This window comes from Sminthopsis crassicaudata, chromosome 1 (genome assembly GCF_048593235.1).
Source record: "Sminthopsis crassicaudata isolate SCR6 chromosome 1, ASM4859323v1, whole genome shotgun sequence".
NCBI lineage: Eukaryota > Metazoa > Chordata > Mammalia > Dasyuromorphia > Dasyuridae > Sminthopsis > Sminthopsis crassicaudata.
Window position 1 is genome coordinate 378,703,404 of NC_133617.1, and position 19,363 is coordinate 378,722,766.

The window sequence follows — 19,363 nt, forward strand, 5'->3', positions numbered from 1 at the left end:
TGAAATAAGAGCTCTATTTCATACTGTTTTAATTTGCATTTTTATAAATATTAATTTCTTTTAAATTCTCATCAAAGCTAGCCTATAATTGTCTATAGAATGTTAATTTTAAAATTTCTTCTTTGTTGTAAATTCATCTCAAGTTTTCTTATTTATAACTTTATAAGTATTTTTGTTTCCTATTTTATTTCTCCCTTAATTTTCAGTATTTTGTACTTTGTTGTTGTTTTTCCTAGTGTTTTAACTGTGTACTGAATGCATTCATTTTCTCATTTCCTGTTTTGTTACCTTTTCAGAGAGAGAACTTTTACTCTGATGATAGCTTTAACTGCATCTCCAAAATGTTGGTATGTTGTGTCACTGTTACAATTTTTTAATGTATAGTTATTTTTTTTACAAATTGTTTTCAACCTGGACAGTATATCAAGACCATTTCAGTAAACAATTGCTTCCATTTGAATTGTCTTGGGAAGATTTTGAAGATCATTTGACAAGAGAAGACACCAGATACTGAGGTTCTTTCTGCTTGCCAAAAAGACCTTTTTATGGAGAACTCACACAAAGCAATAATATTCCATAGCATTGTGAGTCTCAAGGTCTCTTAAGAATTTTAGAATTGATTTTATGACCTAAGAGACACTGGCACAGGACCACTCGGCATGCTATGCTTTCATCAGAGAAAATGCTGTGCTCTATGAGCAAAGCAGAATTGAAGTAGCTCAAAAGAAATGTGTGATGCACAAAATTAGAGAATCCATCTCAAATGTCCATAGAGAGTATTTGACCTATGGAAGAACATTCCAAGCTTATATTGGTCTGATCAGTCACAGACACACCAACTTGATTCTAACATAGTGATATCAGTGTGGTCTCCTTTGAGAACAAAGGACAACAATCAATACCAGTATCATATCCCTAAAAGTTTCAGATATGTACAATGATAAGAAAAGCAATAAAGTCCTAGAATAAAGCTAGTCTAACTAACTAAGGGAGTACTCATCACATCAAACTGGCCTCATTAAATAGGAACTAAAATAATTGTTACACAGTAAACTGAAATGTAACATCAGGAAGGAAGGTGAGAAAAATGCATAAATAATAGCATTGTAAGGAATCTTAGACATAATCTAGTCCAAACTTTCAATTTCAAAAACAAAGAAATGAAAGCCAGTGTCTAGATCAGTGGTTTTCAAACTTTTGTATTCAGTATTCCTATATACTATTAAAATTATTGAGGATCTGTCAAATTGTTTTTTGACTTTCTTATTCAGGACTTCTTAAGTCTCCATTTATATCGGAATCTTTTATTTGTGTTCTCTATATAATATTGATTATTAATAATTATGTTGTAATCCATAATTATTCTCTATTTATAATCAAATTTTATTAAGTATTGCTAATTGATATTCATTTTAATGTGCTATGGCTTGCAAAGTATCTTGGTAATACTAGGTTATTATATTTATTTTTAGTTTTTATGCAGTAGTACATGGTCTATTTTTGCAAAGGTATAATATAGTTCTGAAAATATATATGTATACTTGGATCTTGAATCTTCTCATTTAGAAGACTATAAATCTTTCAAACAGGATTTCCTCAATAATGCATTTAGTTTTTTTTATAAATTTTTATTTACAAAACATATGCATGGGTAATTTTTCAACACTTACCCTTGCAAAACGTTCTGTTCCAAATTTTCCTCTCCTAGGAGGTGGAGGGAGGGAAGGGAAAAGTCAAAACAGAAGTGAATGCAAGGGATAATGTAAAAAATTACCCATGCATATATGTAATGTCAATAAAAAGTTAAAATTAAAAAAAACAAATTTTCCTCTCCTTTCCCCCACTCCCTCTCCTAGATGTCAAGTATTCCAATACATGTTAAAATATATGTTAAATCCAATATATGCATACATATCCATACAGTTGCCTTGCTGCACAAGACAAATTGGATCTAAAAAGAAAAAAAAAAAAAAAAGCCTGAGAAGGAAAACCAAAATGCAAGCAAACAACATCAGAAAGAGTGAAAATGTTCTGTTGTGGTCCACACTCAGTTCCCACAGTCCTCTCTCTGGGTGTAGATGGCTCTCTTCATTACTGAACAATTGAAACTGGTCTGGATCAATTCATTATTGAAGAGAGCCACGACCATCAGAATTGACCATCATTTAGTCTTGTTGCCATGTACAATGATCTCCTGGTTCTGTTCATTTCTCTCAGCATCAGTTCATGTAAGTCCCTCCAGGCCTTTCTGAAATCATCCTGTTGGTCATTTTTTAGAGAAAATAATATTCCATAGCATTCATATATACTTATTCAGCCATTTTCCAACTGATGGGCATCCATTCAGTTTCCAGTTTCTTGCCACTATGAAAAGGGCTGCCACAAACATTTTTGCACATACAGATTCCTTTCTCTTCTTTTAAGATCTCTTTGGGATATAAGCCCAGTAGTAAAACTGCTGGGTCAAAGGTTATGCATAGTTTGATAACTTTTTGAGCATAGTTCCAAATTGCTCTCCGGAATGGTTGGATAATGCATTCAGTTTTACACTTTTCTTTTTCCTAATTAAACCTTGTTAGATTATCCAGTATTGAAAAAAAAAAAAAAGGAACAATAAAAGTTCCTAGTTACTCTGTTATTATAAATATCTTTTTTAGTTTAGTTAACTTTTACTTTATGAGTTTAGATGTTATGATATTTTGTAACTATACATATATTATTTTGCTTCATTAATTAGAGTTCTTTTTAAGCAGCGGTTCTTGACCAAGAATCTATATTTAAATTTCAGGGAAAATCCATGAATTAAAAAAAAAATAGTTTGTTAACTTTAAATATAATTCTTGATTGTGATACATTCTTCCAAAAAGTTTTCATTTATTTTGTACTTTTTCTTTCTTTCATCTTCTGGATTCTTAATCCTACTTTCCAATCCTTTTATTTTTTTTAACTATTTATTTTTAAGACACATTGCTTTGTGAATCTTGTTGGAAAAGAAAAATCAGAGCAACAGGGAAAAACCATGGGAGAGGAAAAAAAAAAAAAAGAAAGAAAGAAATGAACAGAGCATATATTGATTTACATTCAATCTCTATAGTTTTTTTTTTTCCCCCTGGATGTAGATGGCAAAGTCTGTCCAAGGTCTATTGGGATTGGTTTGGATCTATTTTCCCATTCTTGGGTTTATTTATTCTTTATTTTATGTCATAAAAAGTGGAGCTTTTAGGAGCTTTAAAATTTTAACTCCCATTTCTGTTTTTATAGATTTCAATCCATTTCCTCCTCTTCCTTTTAATGGGTTCATCTGCTTTTGGCACTGTCTTTCCCATTCATAATAAAACTATATTCCAGATCTATGTCTTCTCTATCACTTTGGTAATGCAAACTGATCCTGGGAGCATAAAAAAAAATTCCTTTTCCTAGGTAATACAACCCTCTGTCCAAGAAGAATAGCCACAACACATAATTACTTTCTTTTACCTTTCAATCCAACTTTCTTTCTTTTTTTTCTTTTTTGAGGACAACAATTACCCATAAACAAAATAGAATTTATATCATTTCTTAGGTTTTTCTTCTTAATTTACATTTATTTTGTTTCTTGTCTCTCTCTTGAGTTTATATCTATATGCTTGTTTGTGTTTTTATCTTATCTGACTTTCTGTATCTCTTTTTTGCTGGCTGTCCCATTTGCAAGTATTGCCCTGTTTTTGTTTTTGAGAAATGCATCCATTTTGTTTCTAACACTACTGGCTATTGCTTAACCCCTATTTATCTCAGTTTCTCATCTGTTAAATGAACTGGAGAAGGAAATAGCAAATCATCTAGTGTATTAGCCAAAGATATCCCCAAATGGGGTCATGAAGAGTCAGACATAATTGAAAAAAAATTGAACAACAAAAAAACTATTTTATTGAAGATCCATCTTTTTTTTTTTTTTTCCCCCCGGGATGATTAGGTTCAACTTTGAAAAATATTTTATTTAGGTTTGCAACTTGAACTACTTTGATTTTTTTTTTTAATAATAAAACCATGATGCTTGTATATTGCTTGCTTTTCTTTTAAGTATTAAATAAATTCAATATATAACTTTTAAAGCTGTTCTACTTTTTTGCTTTCCTTCTATTGTCTTCTGTGCATTTGTTTAAAATGTCCTTGACCTTTTTTTTTTTTTTTTCTTCCTTTTTTTTGGCAACTCCTTTGCTTTCTGGGATATCCTATTCTATTGTCTGGCATCTTTTCTAAATTATTCAAAAATCTGAAGACTTTTTTTCTAGATACTTATACAATTTGTTGTTTAATATTGACATTTTGTAATATAATTAATTGCATGGCTTGGAGCTTCAAGTATGGGTTTTTTCTATGTTGGCAATCTGTGGATTCTATCCATCAATGTTTTGATACCTGTATTCAAAAGTTACAGTTTTCTTGAATTGTTTCTTGTCCTTATGTGGTATTAAGGCCTTTTAATGTAGAATGCATTTTTGGGGAATTTATGGGACTTAAAGTTATTTCTCTTTATCCTGTGGTCATGGTCAAGTCATTTTGGTTTGTAAAGAATTAGTTTGGTTAAAACTTTTGTTATTCTTTCATGAGATTTATCTCTATGTTCGGGGTAGCTAGTGGTGAGTGGATAGAGCACCAGCCCTGAAGTCAGAAAGACCTGAGTTCAAATGTGACTCAGAAGCTTATAGGTCCTGGCTGTGTGACCCTGGGCAAGTCACTTAACTTCAATTTCCTCAGAGGGAGGGAAAAAAAAAAAAAAGATTTTATCTCCTCTTTTGTGGAAAAATTCCTAATATATCATTTGCTTTTTCATAGCCTCTACAATTTTGATACATTCTTTCTACATTTTGTACTTTAGGTTTTCTGCTTTGCTGTTTAATTCTGTATCAATAACTGTATTTTACTTTCTAATAAACATCCTAATATCTTTTAAATATTTTATTTCTCTTTTGAACAGTTCTGGATTTACTTGCTGTAATTTTGTGATCTCTGAGACATCTGTAGAATTCTTTTCCATTTTAGATTTTTGGTTTGTTTTTCTTTGTATAATACTTGTTCAGTGTTTATAGTCTTTTTTGTTTGCTTGTTTTTACTAATTCTTCCTGTCTTTCAGTCTCACTGTTTTTGTAATGTCTGAGCTAACTTTCTGGAGGTCGTCCAGAAGGGCCTTGATCTCAGCAGGATCGTCACCATGAGAATAATCAGGAATACAGTCTAAAATCTTTATTATCTCCTTCACAGTCTGATCTTAGTGGAGGAGTGCAGGAGGCAGGGAGTCACCAGGAAGATGGGCAGAAATGGGAATGTCTCTTTTCCAGTCCCTTAAATACCTCAGTATGATTACATCATTACAACACACTTAGTATGTGTGAACTAGAGAACCATAATCTCATCAACCACACTGAGTTGTTGCATCTTTGCTTCAAGTATTCTTTTCTCAGAGTTTCCCAGAGTTTCCTCTACATGTTTTATATGTACCAGAGCTGTGCTTATACCCAGGCTTTTTTGCTCTTAGACTTTTTGTTCTTTAGCCTTTTTTTCCTTATTCAGAATAACTTTCTCTGGTATCTCTCTTCTATCTTATTCCTTTCCCCCTTTATTTCTCTGATATACTTTCTCTGAACTTGTATCTTGTTGGGTGCCCTCAACTTTCTCAGTTATGGAATGTAGGACCTTGGTTGGATGCTTACCCAGAGTAAAGTTCCACTCCTTGGGTGGCTTTTTTTAGTCTCATTTCCTTTTCACATGAAAACCTCTTCATGTCTAGCCAGTTCTATAATGTTTTGTCTTCTGCACCTTTTCCCTCTCCCCACCCAAGTTAAATTTCCTCTCCTTCCCAAGGCTGAACATCATCAGTATTTGCAACTCCTTGTGGATTGGGGAGGATTGAAAGAGAATTAGGATGAATCCTTGCCATTGGGTAATTTGGCAAAGCTCTCCACAGTTAACATATGAAACACAAATCTGGGAGAGATTGTTCAAACTAGCTTTGTTTATTATCTAGAATGGGGAGGGTAAGTGGAAGAGTTAAGTGTTTCAGTTTCTTATATTGTTTCATGAAGCTTTTTCCCCCATTGTTATTTAACTTCTTATCTTGTGGATTCAGCAGTAATTACTCTAGATTTGACACACTGAAAAAGTTGGATAGGTTTAAGAAAGATACTACTTTTGATCATATGACTGGGTCTTTTGTCCAAGATTATAGGCTTATAAATGAGTTGTGTCTTGGAAAATTATGGCCAATATTTGAATTTATATGGCATCCAAATTATGTAGTCTATTTGCTTTGGAATACATTTTCTTTATTTTTAGTTATTAACCCTAATAGAATAATTTTCCTTTGATAACTATACAGTTGTATTAAAATATATACAGTTGTATTAAAATTAATTAAAAAGTACACTAATAGATATATTAGTGTAATCATATCAAATACAGATATTCACAAAATTGTCTTAGGACCATGGAAAGATGAATCATCTAAAAAAACAAGCTTTTTGTTTTACTGTTGAACCTCATTTATTGGTATTATTGCTTCAGAAAACCAGTAAATATTTTTTAAAGTTCTGTTTACTTAAAAATGTTATATACCAGATTGTTTAAAATATACATTATAATTTTATTATGCTTATATATGTAGATATGCATATTGAGCTATGTATACATATATATGCTATATATTGTAAATTTTAATATTTAACCTGATTTGCTATTTTTATTGATAGTGTCCAGAGGATGAAAGTTCTATAAAGGAAGATGTAATTCCTATTACTAGATCTCTTCAAAAGTAAGTATTCTTACTTGTAAGCATAAATGTTAGTTCAAATATTAAATGAATATGTTAACTTATTCCTTTGCCTTAAAAAACATGTAAAGTAACCCCCAACCAAAAATTAAACTTGAAATACAAAAATTAAAAGGAGAAATCAATAATATTGAAAGTAAAAAAACTATTGAATTAATAAATAAAACCAAGAGTTGGTTTTATGAAAAAGCCAATAAAATAGATAAACCTTTGGTAAATCTGATCAGAAAAAAGAAAGAGGAAAATCAAATTGTTAGTCTTACAAATGAAAAGGGGGATCTTTCTACCAATGAAGAGGAAATTAGAGAAATAATAAGGAGTTACTTTGCCCAACTTTATGCCAATAAATTTGATAACTTAAGTGAAATGGATGACTTCCTCCAAAAATATAGGCTCCCTAGATTAACAGAGGAAATAAATTGCTTAAATAGTCCCATTTCAGAAAAAGAAATAGAACAAGCTATTAATCAACTCCCCAGGAAAAAATCCCCTGGACCAGATGGATTTACATGTGAATTCTACCAAACATTTAAAGAACAATTAGCCCCAATGCTATATAAACTATTTGAAAAAATAGGGAATGAAGGAGTCCTACCAAACTCCTTTTATGACACAGACATGGTATTGATACCTAAACCAGGTCGATCGAAAACTGAGAAAGAAAATTATAGACCAATTTCCTTAATGAATATTGATGCTAAAATCTTAAATAAGATATTAGCAAAAAGACTTCAGAAAATCATCCCCAGGATAATACACTATGATCAAGTAGGATTCATACCAGGAATGCAGGGCTGGTTTAATATTAGGAAAAAAAACATGTAAAGTTCCTAGGTGTAACATTGTTGAATATTTTCAAGAAGCCTTTCTTGTATATTTGAATCTGTTTGGCCACTTGTCTTTCTTTAATTGATGATTTAACAGGATTTTCTTTGAGAACTTTGAACAAGCCTTAGGTTTTCATAATCTACTTATCCCTAAAATATGTACTGAACCAAAGGATTGCCACAAGATTCTAGATTCTTTTCTTAAGTGGTGACTGTTGTTTTGCCTTTACATACAATTATGTAATTATATTGTAAAGACCTTGATTAGTCTTAGCTTTTGTTTATTAACTGTCTCAAGCTAAATATACAGAGTGTTCATTTAGCTTTTAGTTTCTTTGAATAGCAAAGGGATTTTGTCAAGCAAGACTAAGTGAACACTGACGATTTGTTTTCTCATTGTGCTTAGCTAGCAGATTGAAATTTTCAAATACTATTTGAGACTCATTTAAGCAGAGGTAAAGCAAATACAAATGCAACCCTCATAAATGTACCTATAGAGATTTTCAAGGCAGGTACATGATTCCTTTTACAAATTATACCTAGACACAAATGTATATACAGTACTTTTCTACTATAGCAGGCTCACAAATTATTGAACATTAACATTGATTTTTCCCATGATAAAAGTAGTTTGTTCTTGCCCTGTCAGTAGTATTTCATGATTTGAAAAACCAGCATGACTTTTTGGTGTAGTGATTTTTTTGGACACAGATCTATGATTTCATCTGTATGGAAATTCCCTTCTTTAATGCAGCAAGTCATCTAATTTATAGACTTAGAGATTTGTCAATCAATCACCAAGTATTTTATTAGGTACCTAATATGTTCCAGGCTAGACTACAGGGCTAACAATACTAATACAATCAGTGGAAACAATCTCCATTTTGAAGGACCTTATAGTCTTATATTCTATATAAGGATTCTTATATTCTAATGAGGGAAACAACAAATGCATAAATAAGTATATGCAGAGAATATATAAAGAGATAAAGAACAAATAAATAAATGGAAATTCTGAAGAGAAGACATAAGCAATTGGGAGAATCAGTAAAAGCTTTATGCAGAAAGTGATATTTATGAAGGGAAGGAAAGATAGTGTGAGGGAGAGGGGAAAGAAAAGTCTGCAAACCAGGTATGAAGGATGTTCAGTGAAAAGGTATGTGAAGAACAGCCAAATCTGTTGGAAATGTAGTGTGTGAAAAGGAAAGTGATATAGAACCAGGCTGAAAAGATAGTCTGGAGCCAGGTTGTGAATGTTTAAAAAAAATAAACAGAAAAATTTATACTTTTTCCTAGTGATCAGAGAGACTTGGAGTTTATTGAATAAAAAAAGTCATTTGGCATTTCTGGAGGATGGATTGGATTGAAGACAGATCAATTAAGAGGCCATTAAAATAATCTAAGGGAGATAAAGTAGACACTGAGTGGAAAGAAGGAATTGGATAGTAGATCCCTACTTTCTCTCTCCTGCCTTCCCTGGGATAATAGTACAGACAGACATTTCATTCCATCTCATCCTGTGAAGAGGTGCAATGGGGTTCTAGCAGTTTTCTGGTCATTCGTAGTCTCGTGGATTCTGAAACAACAAACCTGAAACTGAAAAGGGAAATGTGTGTGTCTATGTGTGTGTCTAATCTTTCAGTCACTTACAAATCATCTCCATCAAATTCATGACCTTACTTAAAGCAGTTTTCTGTTAACAACGGCATGGCAAAAGAAAAGAAGAAATATTTCTAGATTCTATTTTGGTACTTATTGTACTAAACAAATGTTATAAGTCCTCCTTTTTCCCTTTTAAATAATCTCTGATGGTCTCAATGATAATGAAGATTTCTGAGATAACAAAGGGAATTCATTATACATAATAAAACTCAGCTCAGATGCCGCTTTCAGGCTTCCAGTGCCTTTTCTCCCAAAATTGCCCTCTATTTTTACATAAACAACATACAAAAATATTTAAAGTTTAATAGCTTAAAACAGTGATCTTTGGAATACCTTATGCAATATATACTTATATGCATATAAATGTGGATATATTTGTTTTGTGTGTATATATATATATATATATATATATATATATATAGAGAGAGAGAGAGAGAGAGAGAGAGAGAGAGAGAGCTTTTTATTTACAAAACATATGCAAGTGTAATTTTTCAACATTGACCCTTGCAAAACCTTCTGATCCAACTTTTCCCCTCCTTCCCTCCCAATCCCTCCCCTAGAATGCAGGTAGTCCCATACATGTTAAATAGTTAAAGTATATGTTAAATACAACATATATATATACATATTTATTGTATATATATTGTGATAATTACATGTTCATCAACAAGCATATATTAAGTACTTTTTGCCAAGTAATGTGCTAAGCGCTGTGAATACAAATACAAGCAAAAGGAAAAATAGTTCCTGTGCTCAAAGAGCTTACATTTTAATGGGAGAAGTCAACACATAAAAGGGGAGGTGGGTAGGATAGTGCCAAGCAGAGGGACATGATGGGAAAGTTTGGAGTACATCCTGGTTAGAAATAAAGAAATGTCTAACCTGGGTATCCTCCTTAGATAGAAATTCTAAGAGAAGTTATCCAATCAGAAGGCGGCTACCAGAACATATTTCCAAAGTGAATTCTAAGGTTGATATGATTTTCCAGAATGAAGAGGTTTCAAGGACATGATGGAGAAGTCTAAAGTGCAGCTTGATGAGAAATGGAGACATACTGTTTCTCCTGCTTGATAGAATTTGAGCTCCTTTAGGGTTGGAATTGTTCAATTTTTGTCTTTATATTCCTAACACTTAGCACAGTAGCATGCCTAATACATTCAATGACAGGCACTTAATAAATGCTTATTTTTTGATTGCTAGAAATAATTTATTAAATAAGTTTTGAATAAATGAGGGTAGTACCAAAGTAGAACCTAAATATCACCCAAAATGTGAATTAGAATCATTTTTTTTCCATTCTAATATTGTGGATTCCAAGAAGAGAAAGTTTGAGAAATAAAAGTGATTTAAGATGAGTAGATATACTACCTTAACCCTATAGTCATCCATATCTATCTATCATGGGGTTTGGGGAGAGGAGCAATCAAAGAAGACTGGGTCTATCTATTTTGCTCAAACTAGAAGTGCAATAGCCACTTATGGGCTTGTTGTGCAGCTGATCTGTATTTGATAGGGAACAATCTGCCTCTTCCTAAGCAGCCTAGGGATTCCCTTTTCACTGGGACTTATCATATTAATGCTTGACTTTTTTAGTCACCTAATCAGTGTTAGTCTAATTATAACCCAGAGTAAGGAACTCAAGAAAACTACCAGCCTCAGCTTCCCTCAATAGCGAAGATTACAGGTGTGCATCATCATACATGATATTCTATATTTTTTCTTACTACCATTTTATTTATCACTAAATCATAAATATTTTCTTCCAATGTACCTTTAAAAGTCAAGGGATAAGAAAGAAAAACAGTTGTTAAAATAACCTTGTTGAAGATATGAAACATTTCTAAGGGCTTCTTGAGCCTTTTATTGTTTTGTGGTTTTTTTTTTCTCCCCAGAGAGATCTTAAACACATATTATAATCTGTACCTCCATTCACTTTCCCTTTTCAGGAATAGATCAATCCGTTATCCTAAACATAAAATCTAATTTTCCAAATAAGTATCCATATGTAATGATTTAAGTAGGAGAAATTATACATGGGATTAGATTTGTATAGGGAATGCCAGAGTGACAAAATTCCCTCTATGGTGCAGGTTGGTATCTTCTCTGCATTTTATAGTTCTAAGGAACTAAGAAGTTAAGCCACGGGTCACAAAGACAATTTTTGTTGAGATACTGTGAACTCAAGTAGTTCTGACTTTGAGACCAATGTTCTATCCACTAAACTAAACTGCCTCTATAAATATTGAAATATTTTTTAAAAATTCTAATTACTTTTCATTTATAAAACAAATTTCAAAAAACTTTATTATATAGATGTTTGCCATACTGATAGTATAGATAACATATTTGATCCTTTTCTTGATGATTCAGGTCATTATTATTATTATTATCACTTATTCTGTGCTATAATGAAAATCTTAAGTAGATATGGAGGTGTTTCAAACTATTTGTCTCTACAAAATAATTCCAAATAATCTTGATTTTTCAAGTTTTTGTTTACTTTTTATTATCTATTTTTCTGGATTTATCCCTCAATGTCAATTATTCTCCCTGAGTCTGTAATGCCTTTATTGGTGAGTGAACTCAACTCACTCTTTTTATCTAGCCAGGTCCAGAGCATGCCTTATATCCATCTACACAAACATCTTATCAAAATAGTACTGTCATTATTTCTGGAAAGGATAATTGGTTGTGCTGTGACTTTATTACCATTTCTGAGACTGTTCAAATCAAAACTCCCTTCCTTGGTCACCATTTCCTTATATGTGTTGTTTCCTCAAATAAAAATGGAAGTCACTTGAAGGAAAAGCCTGGTTCACTTAAAAAAAAATGTTTATCCCCAGATCTTATCACAGTGCTTCATATGTAATGAAAACCAACCTAATCCCTAAATTAATTGAGTTATCAGTGTGTGGGAGGTGGGAGAAAGGAAGATATTCATAAATATATATATATATATGTATGAAGGTAAAATATTATGAAAATAAATAGGAGGAGGAGTGGAATAGTTCTGGGTGATCTTGAGGCATTTCCATTTTGTGCAGATGAAATATAGTAAAGATGGAGGCCATGGGAGGTGAAGTAACGAATTATGAAACTAGTTTTAAAACGGGATTCAATATTGAATACTGAAATCAATGATGATGATGGTAGGTTTTGGGAAAGAGAAGTTTGTAAGCCAAGTAATGAAATAACAGAAGAAATTGTCATTGAGAGAATGTCCTAGAGACCTATGAGCTATACACATTAGGGACATGGTGATAATAATAATTGATAGAGTAAGCATCATATAAATGCCATAGAAAATAGGATGTATTTTCATATAATTGAATGTATGCTACCTTGCATTCAGATGAAAAAATAGAGGCCTAGAAAAGTAAGAGGTTCAATGAGAATATCTACTTAAACATTTATCATTTTTCTATAATAACTTTCTTTTGGGGAGTGCACAGTATTTTTCATTTTCTTAAATCTCAATTAAATTCAGAATATTCTTGCTAAGTGGAGAAGGGATTCACATTATTTCTCTTCCTAGAGAGGCAGCAGGTAAGGTCAAGAGGTTACTGTATTTGTACATTGTTTCACACCAAAGAGTTATATTTGCATAAACTTATACAAAAGCATACTTTTAAATAGTAGGATATTTATGCTATAAAAATAAAATACTTATGTTCCTAGAATTATTCACAATACTTAAAGAAACTAAGATAAATTCTTTTGAAAAATATATTCAAAATTGAATAGTCTAACTTATTATTTTTTATTATTTTATTTTATTATATTAACATTATAATATAATATAATATATAATACAATGTATATTATGTAATATATATTATAACTCTTAAAGTTATTATTTTATTTTATATAAGAATTATATTATCTTTTTCCTTTATGCACTTAATATTTACTATGTATTATTATTGTTGTTTTTCAAAAAGGGCTTTGCACCATTTGTCCCGCCTGAGAGAACTAGTTGAGGATACCCGTGGTAAATCGAACTTAATACAATCACAGAAGAATGAAGATTTTAAAAACTATCTAACAAACAAAAATTGAGATTTCTTTGTAAATGTTCATAAATGGGCTAAATTTTTTTGTTATTTCAAAGATAATTACTGTAAATCATCCTGTTCCCTTAAAATAAAAATTTTTAAGTGACATTGTTTTGCACCTTAATTTCATTATATACTCAAATAATAGAATTGGAGATGTATGAAAAAGCCCCACCTATATGTTTTCAGCCTAGTAAATGTTTTAAGTCACATTAGATGAATAATTTCTGTCCTTTCCTTCAAGATTTCAATGAATTTTTTTTCCCTATAACCTATTTCTTTATTTTAGTACTGTGTGGCTCAGAATGGTGAATGGTCACCATTTAATAAAAAGGTGGAGAGATCTCTAGGAGCAAAGCAAAAGTTTATAGGACATTCTCCTGAGAGGCCCATGTCCCTCCCTTGGAGTAAGCATTGGAAAGGAGGAGGCACTTTTTGAGATAGGTTTTACACTTTAAATAGTCCCTAATGCAAATACCCCTCTCAAAGTAGGGGTATTTTCTATAGTAAAAATTTAGAAAAAGAATGTCTTACAAGTGGAGATGGCTTAATAAAATTAAGATGTTAATATAATGGTTTATTACAATAGTGTAAAACTATAAATGTAAATCACAATAGGAAATACAGAAACATCTATACCAAGTAATACAATGTGAAGCATACCAGAAAATATAGAAATATGTGTACAAAGTGATACAATGAGATCAAAAAAATCAGAACTGTTCAAATATTTACTATCTGGAAGGGAAAGGAGAAAGGGCAAAAGTTTCTGGAAGGGAAAGGGGAAAGGGCAAAAGTATATTTATCTATCTATCTATCTATCTATCTATCTATCTATCTATCTATCTATCTATCTATCTATCTAGTACCTAAGAGGTACTAATAGCTCATTTGATTGTCTCAACAACCTAGGAAAGTAAGTGCTATTATCCCCATTTTACAATTGAGGAAATTGAAGTTAAACAGGTTAAATTACTTGTTTGAATAAACAAGTCTGGATTTAAACTCGGGTCTTCCTGACTGCAAGTCCAGATCTATCTACTTCACTCTCAACTGTCTATAAAGGGATGCTAAGCAAAAAAGCATTTTGTTATTTTTTTTGTTTGATAAACATTGAAAGTATAGATTACCTTATTGCTTCTATTTGTATCCTCAGTTTCTGACCCATACTAGATGATGAGTAAATATTAAGTTATAGAATTTATTTAATCCTATCTTAAGTACTAAAAGTTTATGTAAGATTTTATCCTTTATTTATGATTGTTTTTGTAACTGGTTATTACATTTATAATAAAAATTCTGTGTGGATTTAGTCTCACAGAATTATCTTTTTGTAATATTTAATGTCAGTAAGTGGTTTCTACTTAAGACTGGTGGCTGGTTTGCTAGACTATCCTTCAAGGATTTAAGTTAGAAACTTTAAAAAATAAATGTTATCAAAATGATTGAAAACAAGGGAATATGAAGTCTGGAAACATCAGAGTAAAAATTCTGAACAATAAGGTAAAGTAAAAGATTAAACTTAATATCTATAAAATGTCAATGCAAAATAGTAAGACTTGAAGACTTACTAGATTAATTCCTTACATATGTTGGATATTTGACATTTATCAGGTAAATTTGCTATAAACTTTACTCAATTGTTCTCTGCCTTTTTTGGGGGTCACAACTCTTTTGATTTTATGTAATCAAAATTGTCCAGATTATCTTTTTTTTATCATCTCTGTATTTAAGAATTCTCTTCCAGCCAAAGTTGTGAAATATAAGGCATCCCCAAAGTCTTAGTGCAGTTTCAATTTTGTTATCTTAAAATTGCTCCCAGACTTTGAAACATCCTTTGTATCAGTGGTCCTCAAACTTTTTAAATAGGGGGCTAGTTCACTGTCCCTCAAACTGTTGGAGAGCCAGACTATAGTAAAAACAAAAATTATGAACAAATTCCTATGCACACTACATATATCTCATTTTGAAGTGAAGAAACAAAACAGGAACAAATACAATATTTAAAATGAAGTAAAATTAAATCAACAAACTTACCAGTATTTCAATGAGAACTATGAGCCTGCTTTTGGCTGATGAGATGGTCAATGTCTGGTTCCATATTTGTCACTGCTAGTCATAACAAATGATGCAAGTGTGTATCCGTTAGTCTTGATATCTGGTTGGAGATTTCAAATGTTTCATTCTAGAAAAAGTCTGTTCACAAATATAAGCTGCCAAAGATGGTTGCCATTTTGAGTGCATGGTTCCTGAGATGAGAATATGTCTCAGAGGGAAGAGATGCATAGAAATTATGAAGGCTGATTGACTTGAATGCGTCTTTCAGAGAGTCACAATTCTACAGTTCAGCCAGTTCCATTTGGTAAATTGTATCACATTTTCAATGTCAATAGAAAATGGGTTACAGAAAAGCTGTATGTCCTGTTCATCGAGGTGAAGCTCTTTAAATCTAAATTGGAACTCCTTTTGCAATTTTTCCAATGAATCCACACATGTTTTGCTTGGGAATGCAATCAGTAGTTTTTCTGCTAACAGATTTTGAGTTATGGGAGATGGCAGAAGTTTTCCTCCTTCCTTGTTTGATGAGGAGGCCTAATTTTATTTCAAAGGCTTTGACATGTGATTGCATATCACAGATGAGCTTCCCCTTTCCCTGACGTTGCATATTGAAATTGTTGAGTAGCTCTGTTACATCCGTCAGAAAGGCAAGGTGCCATTTCCATTCTGCATCATTGAGCTCTGCTACTTCTTTTGTTTTTTGAAAGCAGAAAAGTAATCTGTGGAAATAAGTCATAGAAAGATTTCAAAACTCTCTCACGACTCAGCCAACGGACTTCTGTGTGATATAGAACATCTTCATACTCAACATTTAGCTCAGACAGAAATTCCTGAAATTGTCTATGATTTATTGCATTAGCTCTAATGAAGTTAACACAAGATACCACAATTTTCATAACAAAGTCCCATTTCAGTGATTTACTACACAGCGCTTGTTGGTGGATGAGGCAGTGTATGGCTATTGGATGAGAATGGTTATGTTTGTCCATCTCTTGGTCAATGCAAGCAATTACTCTTTTCTTAGACCCCACCATGCTAGGGGAACCATCAGTTGTCTCGCTGGCTAGTTTAGCCCAGTCCAGCTCCAAACCATTCATAGTTTGGCAATTCTTTTCATAGATATCCTCTCCTGTAGTTGTTCCTTTGATGCTTGCAGTGCAGCAAGCTCTTCTATGACTTCAAAGTAATAATTCGTCCCACAAATAAAAATTAGAAGTTGTGCAGAATCACAAACATCATTGCTTTCGCCAAGTGCCAAGGAACAATATGAAATTTTTTTTGTTTTGTGGAGTTTTGCAAATGCTGATGCAGATTGTCTCCCATTCCTTCAATCCTTCGTGTAATTGTAGGTCCTGAAAGACTCACTGTACTAAATAAATCGGCCTTCTCTGGACACATCTCTTTGGCAACAGAAAGAAGGCATTCTTTAACAAATACTCCCTCCACGAATGGTCTGCCAGTGCGTGCTATTAGCTTGGCAACTTGAAAACTTGCTTGCAGTGATGAAATATTTAGCTGCTTCTGCTTCACAAAAATATTTTGCTGTGTTGTCAATGTATTTTTCAGTTTTAATATTTTATCTTTTCTCACTTCTCCATAGTGTCGATGCAAATTATATTCTTTGAACACAAACACTATATTCTGGCATATCAGACATACAGCTCTTTTCCTTGTACTGCATGAAAAAGTGATCATAAGTCCACTGTTCTTTGAATATCCTACACTCCAAGTCATTTTTTCTTTTTCTTGACATCATTATTTCTAAGGGATTCCAAATTGCTATTAGTAAAATACCTATATATATACATATATATGTATATACAGTGCTACAAAAACAATATACCAGCATTAACTTTGCCCACACAGAGACATACGAACTGCAACTCCCAGCTTCCTCCAAGCTGCCTCTGCGCTGTGATGCCTCCATTTCCCGCACTCTCTCTCCCACTTCAGACTTCACTGCACACAGATCACGGCTCAGGCGGCCCTCCCAAATGCCCTGGCTTCCTCTGAATGTTGGGATCAATTCTCATGATCCAGAGCTGTATGACTGTACATGCTGCACTCGTAATTTATCATAATCGCAGGTAAGACTGTGCATATATGCATATAACTGTGCGATATATTGTATGTGCAGAATGAGCTTCAGTGACAAATCATACACTGGGACTTCCGGGGGAAGTCATCATGTGACTTGAAGCTGCACAAGTGTATGGGGACCTTAAGAATCTGGAGGGGGATGAAGAGTACACCAGCTCTGCACCCCCTCATACTCAGGATACGTGGGGAGCACTAAGGTCAGACCCCCAGTGATTATAAGGTTAGCAATATTCCATCTCTTTGTGAAACTACAGAACATACACACAATGAGAAAACTGATGACCACAACGGCCAGACATGTAGTGATACAGGGCCACGGCCTGGTACCAGGAGCCTCACTCTGGGCGACAATAGCAATCAGTACCACAACATGCGCTAGAGAGGAAGCCGTTACATGGTCATTACAGCATAATGACAATGATAGAGTCAAGCTGAGACTTGTAGTACTAACTGTTACTATACCCGTGCACCAGACACAGCAGCGACCGTGACATGCGCAGCATGCATTGTACATCCCTCGTGCCTGTCTATTGTGGTGGCTTCCGTTACTTTACAAGGCCGCAGGCTGACAGTTCTCTGTCTTCTGCATCTTTCTCCCTTCCCCACACCATCCACCCCGGCCTGGGAACTCACCTCACCTCTGGATCGCCTCACACTGTCTCTGCTGCCTCAGCCCAGTGCTGGAAGTGTGTGTTGCTAACGTGAGTTTAGATCCAACGTCACTTCCAGTCTGATTTTGCCATAACCCTGCGGACCACATAAACGTCCTCAGCAGGCCGCATCTGGCTGTGTAAGTGCCCTGGGAGGAGCCCCGCTGTGAGGATTAGTGACTGCCTTGGGGCTAGAGGTTAAGCAGCAAAAGTATCACTGCCCCCCCCCCCCCTCCCAAAGCCTGCTTTGAGTATTAGCAGTTGCCCTATCTCTCACCGTACTGGAAGTGTCCCTGCCTGGGCAGCACACTCAAGCAGGGGAAATTCCACTACCCCAGGCCAAGCCCTGCACTGTGCAGATGAGAGGCTGCCCCGGGCTGTGCCCCTGCCGTGCAGGTTTGTGACTGCCCCCAACAAGAGCCCCTTGCTGCAGAATGCCGCTAAGAGCTGTGTTATGGTCTGCGCTGAGTCACTTCTGGTCCTGGGTGGGCACAGCCAGATCTTTTAGGCGCTGGCGTCCCTCAGTGTACCCTCTACCCTAGGCTCTAATTTCTCTGCTGTTCCACTATTCCGCGACCAGAGCAAAGCAGCCAGGCTATGGCAGAGAGCTCTATGTAAACCTTCCAACCTCAGAGGCCGCCCACTCCCAATTCTATCCCTGCCCTGCGCCAGTCTGCTCCCACCACTCAGGACAAACCTTTTCCGGTCATATTCCTGATTTTCTTCGGCTGGTGAGTTGCTGTACTTCCGAGCTTCGTGAGCCTTACCAGTCTAGCAGGATATTTGAGGCTGATTTTAAAAATTGGTAATGAGGGTATGAGAGGAGCTCAGATTCTCATGTGTGCCTTCTCCGCCATCTTCTAAGCTAACATTTCTAATACAATATTGAATAAGTTATTTTGGGACCAGACCTGTAGTTCACTCTGATAGTGGCCTTAAGCAGTTAAGGAACTTTTCAATCATAGCTTTGACATATGTGAGAGTCAAGATTTGAACTCAGGGCATCCTGCCTCCAACGCTGACCCTCCAGTCACTAGAACATGAATACTTCTGCTGGCCTAGTGGTGCTAAAGGCTTCCTGTAGATATTGTGCTAATGGGCCTAATTCAATATCTGTGTCTGGCCCAATTCAACATTCCCAATTTAAAAGAAAGCCATCGTTCTTAACTGTGACATTTTAATTACTTTGGGGGCATGTTCTTTTCA

The 19,363-nt window shown here is 34.0% G+C and overlaps 1 protein-coding gene across 6 annotated transcripts in view; it reads left to right on the forward strand.

The window, feature by feature from the left end:
- The window catches only part of C1H18orf54 (chromosome 1 C18orf54 homolog), a 36,004-nt gene extending 22,547 nt beyond the window's left edge, over positions 1-13,457 (forward strand). For 4 of the 6 annotated variants that reach the window (XM_074279388.1, XM_074279390.1, XM_074279392.1 and 1 more), the window contains 3 exons: positions 297-347; positions 6,726-6,787; positions 13,236-13,457. In XM_074279388.1, the coding sequence (XP_074135489.1) occupies positions 297-347; positions 6,726-6,787; positions 13,236-13,353 (231 nt within the window). In that variant the 3' untranslated portion in view covers positions 13,354-13,457. The remainder of the gene's footprint in view (positions 1-296; positions 348-6,725; positions 6,788-13,235) is intronic. The other 2 variants (XM_074279391.1, XM_074279393.1) reach the window with 1 other exon arrangement.
- The last annotated feature ends 5,906 nt before the right edge of the window (positions 13,458-19,363 follow it).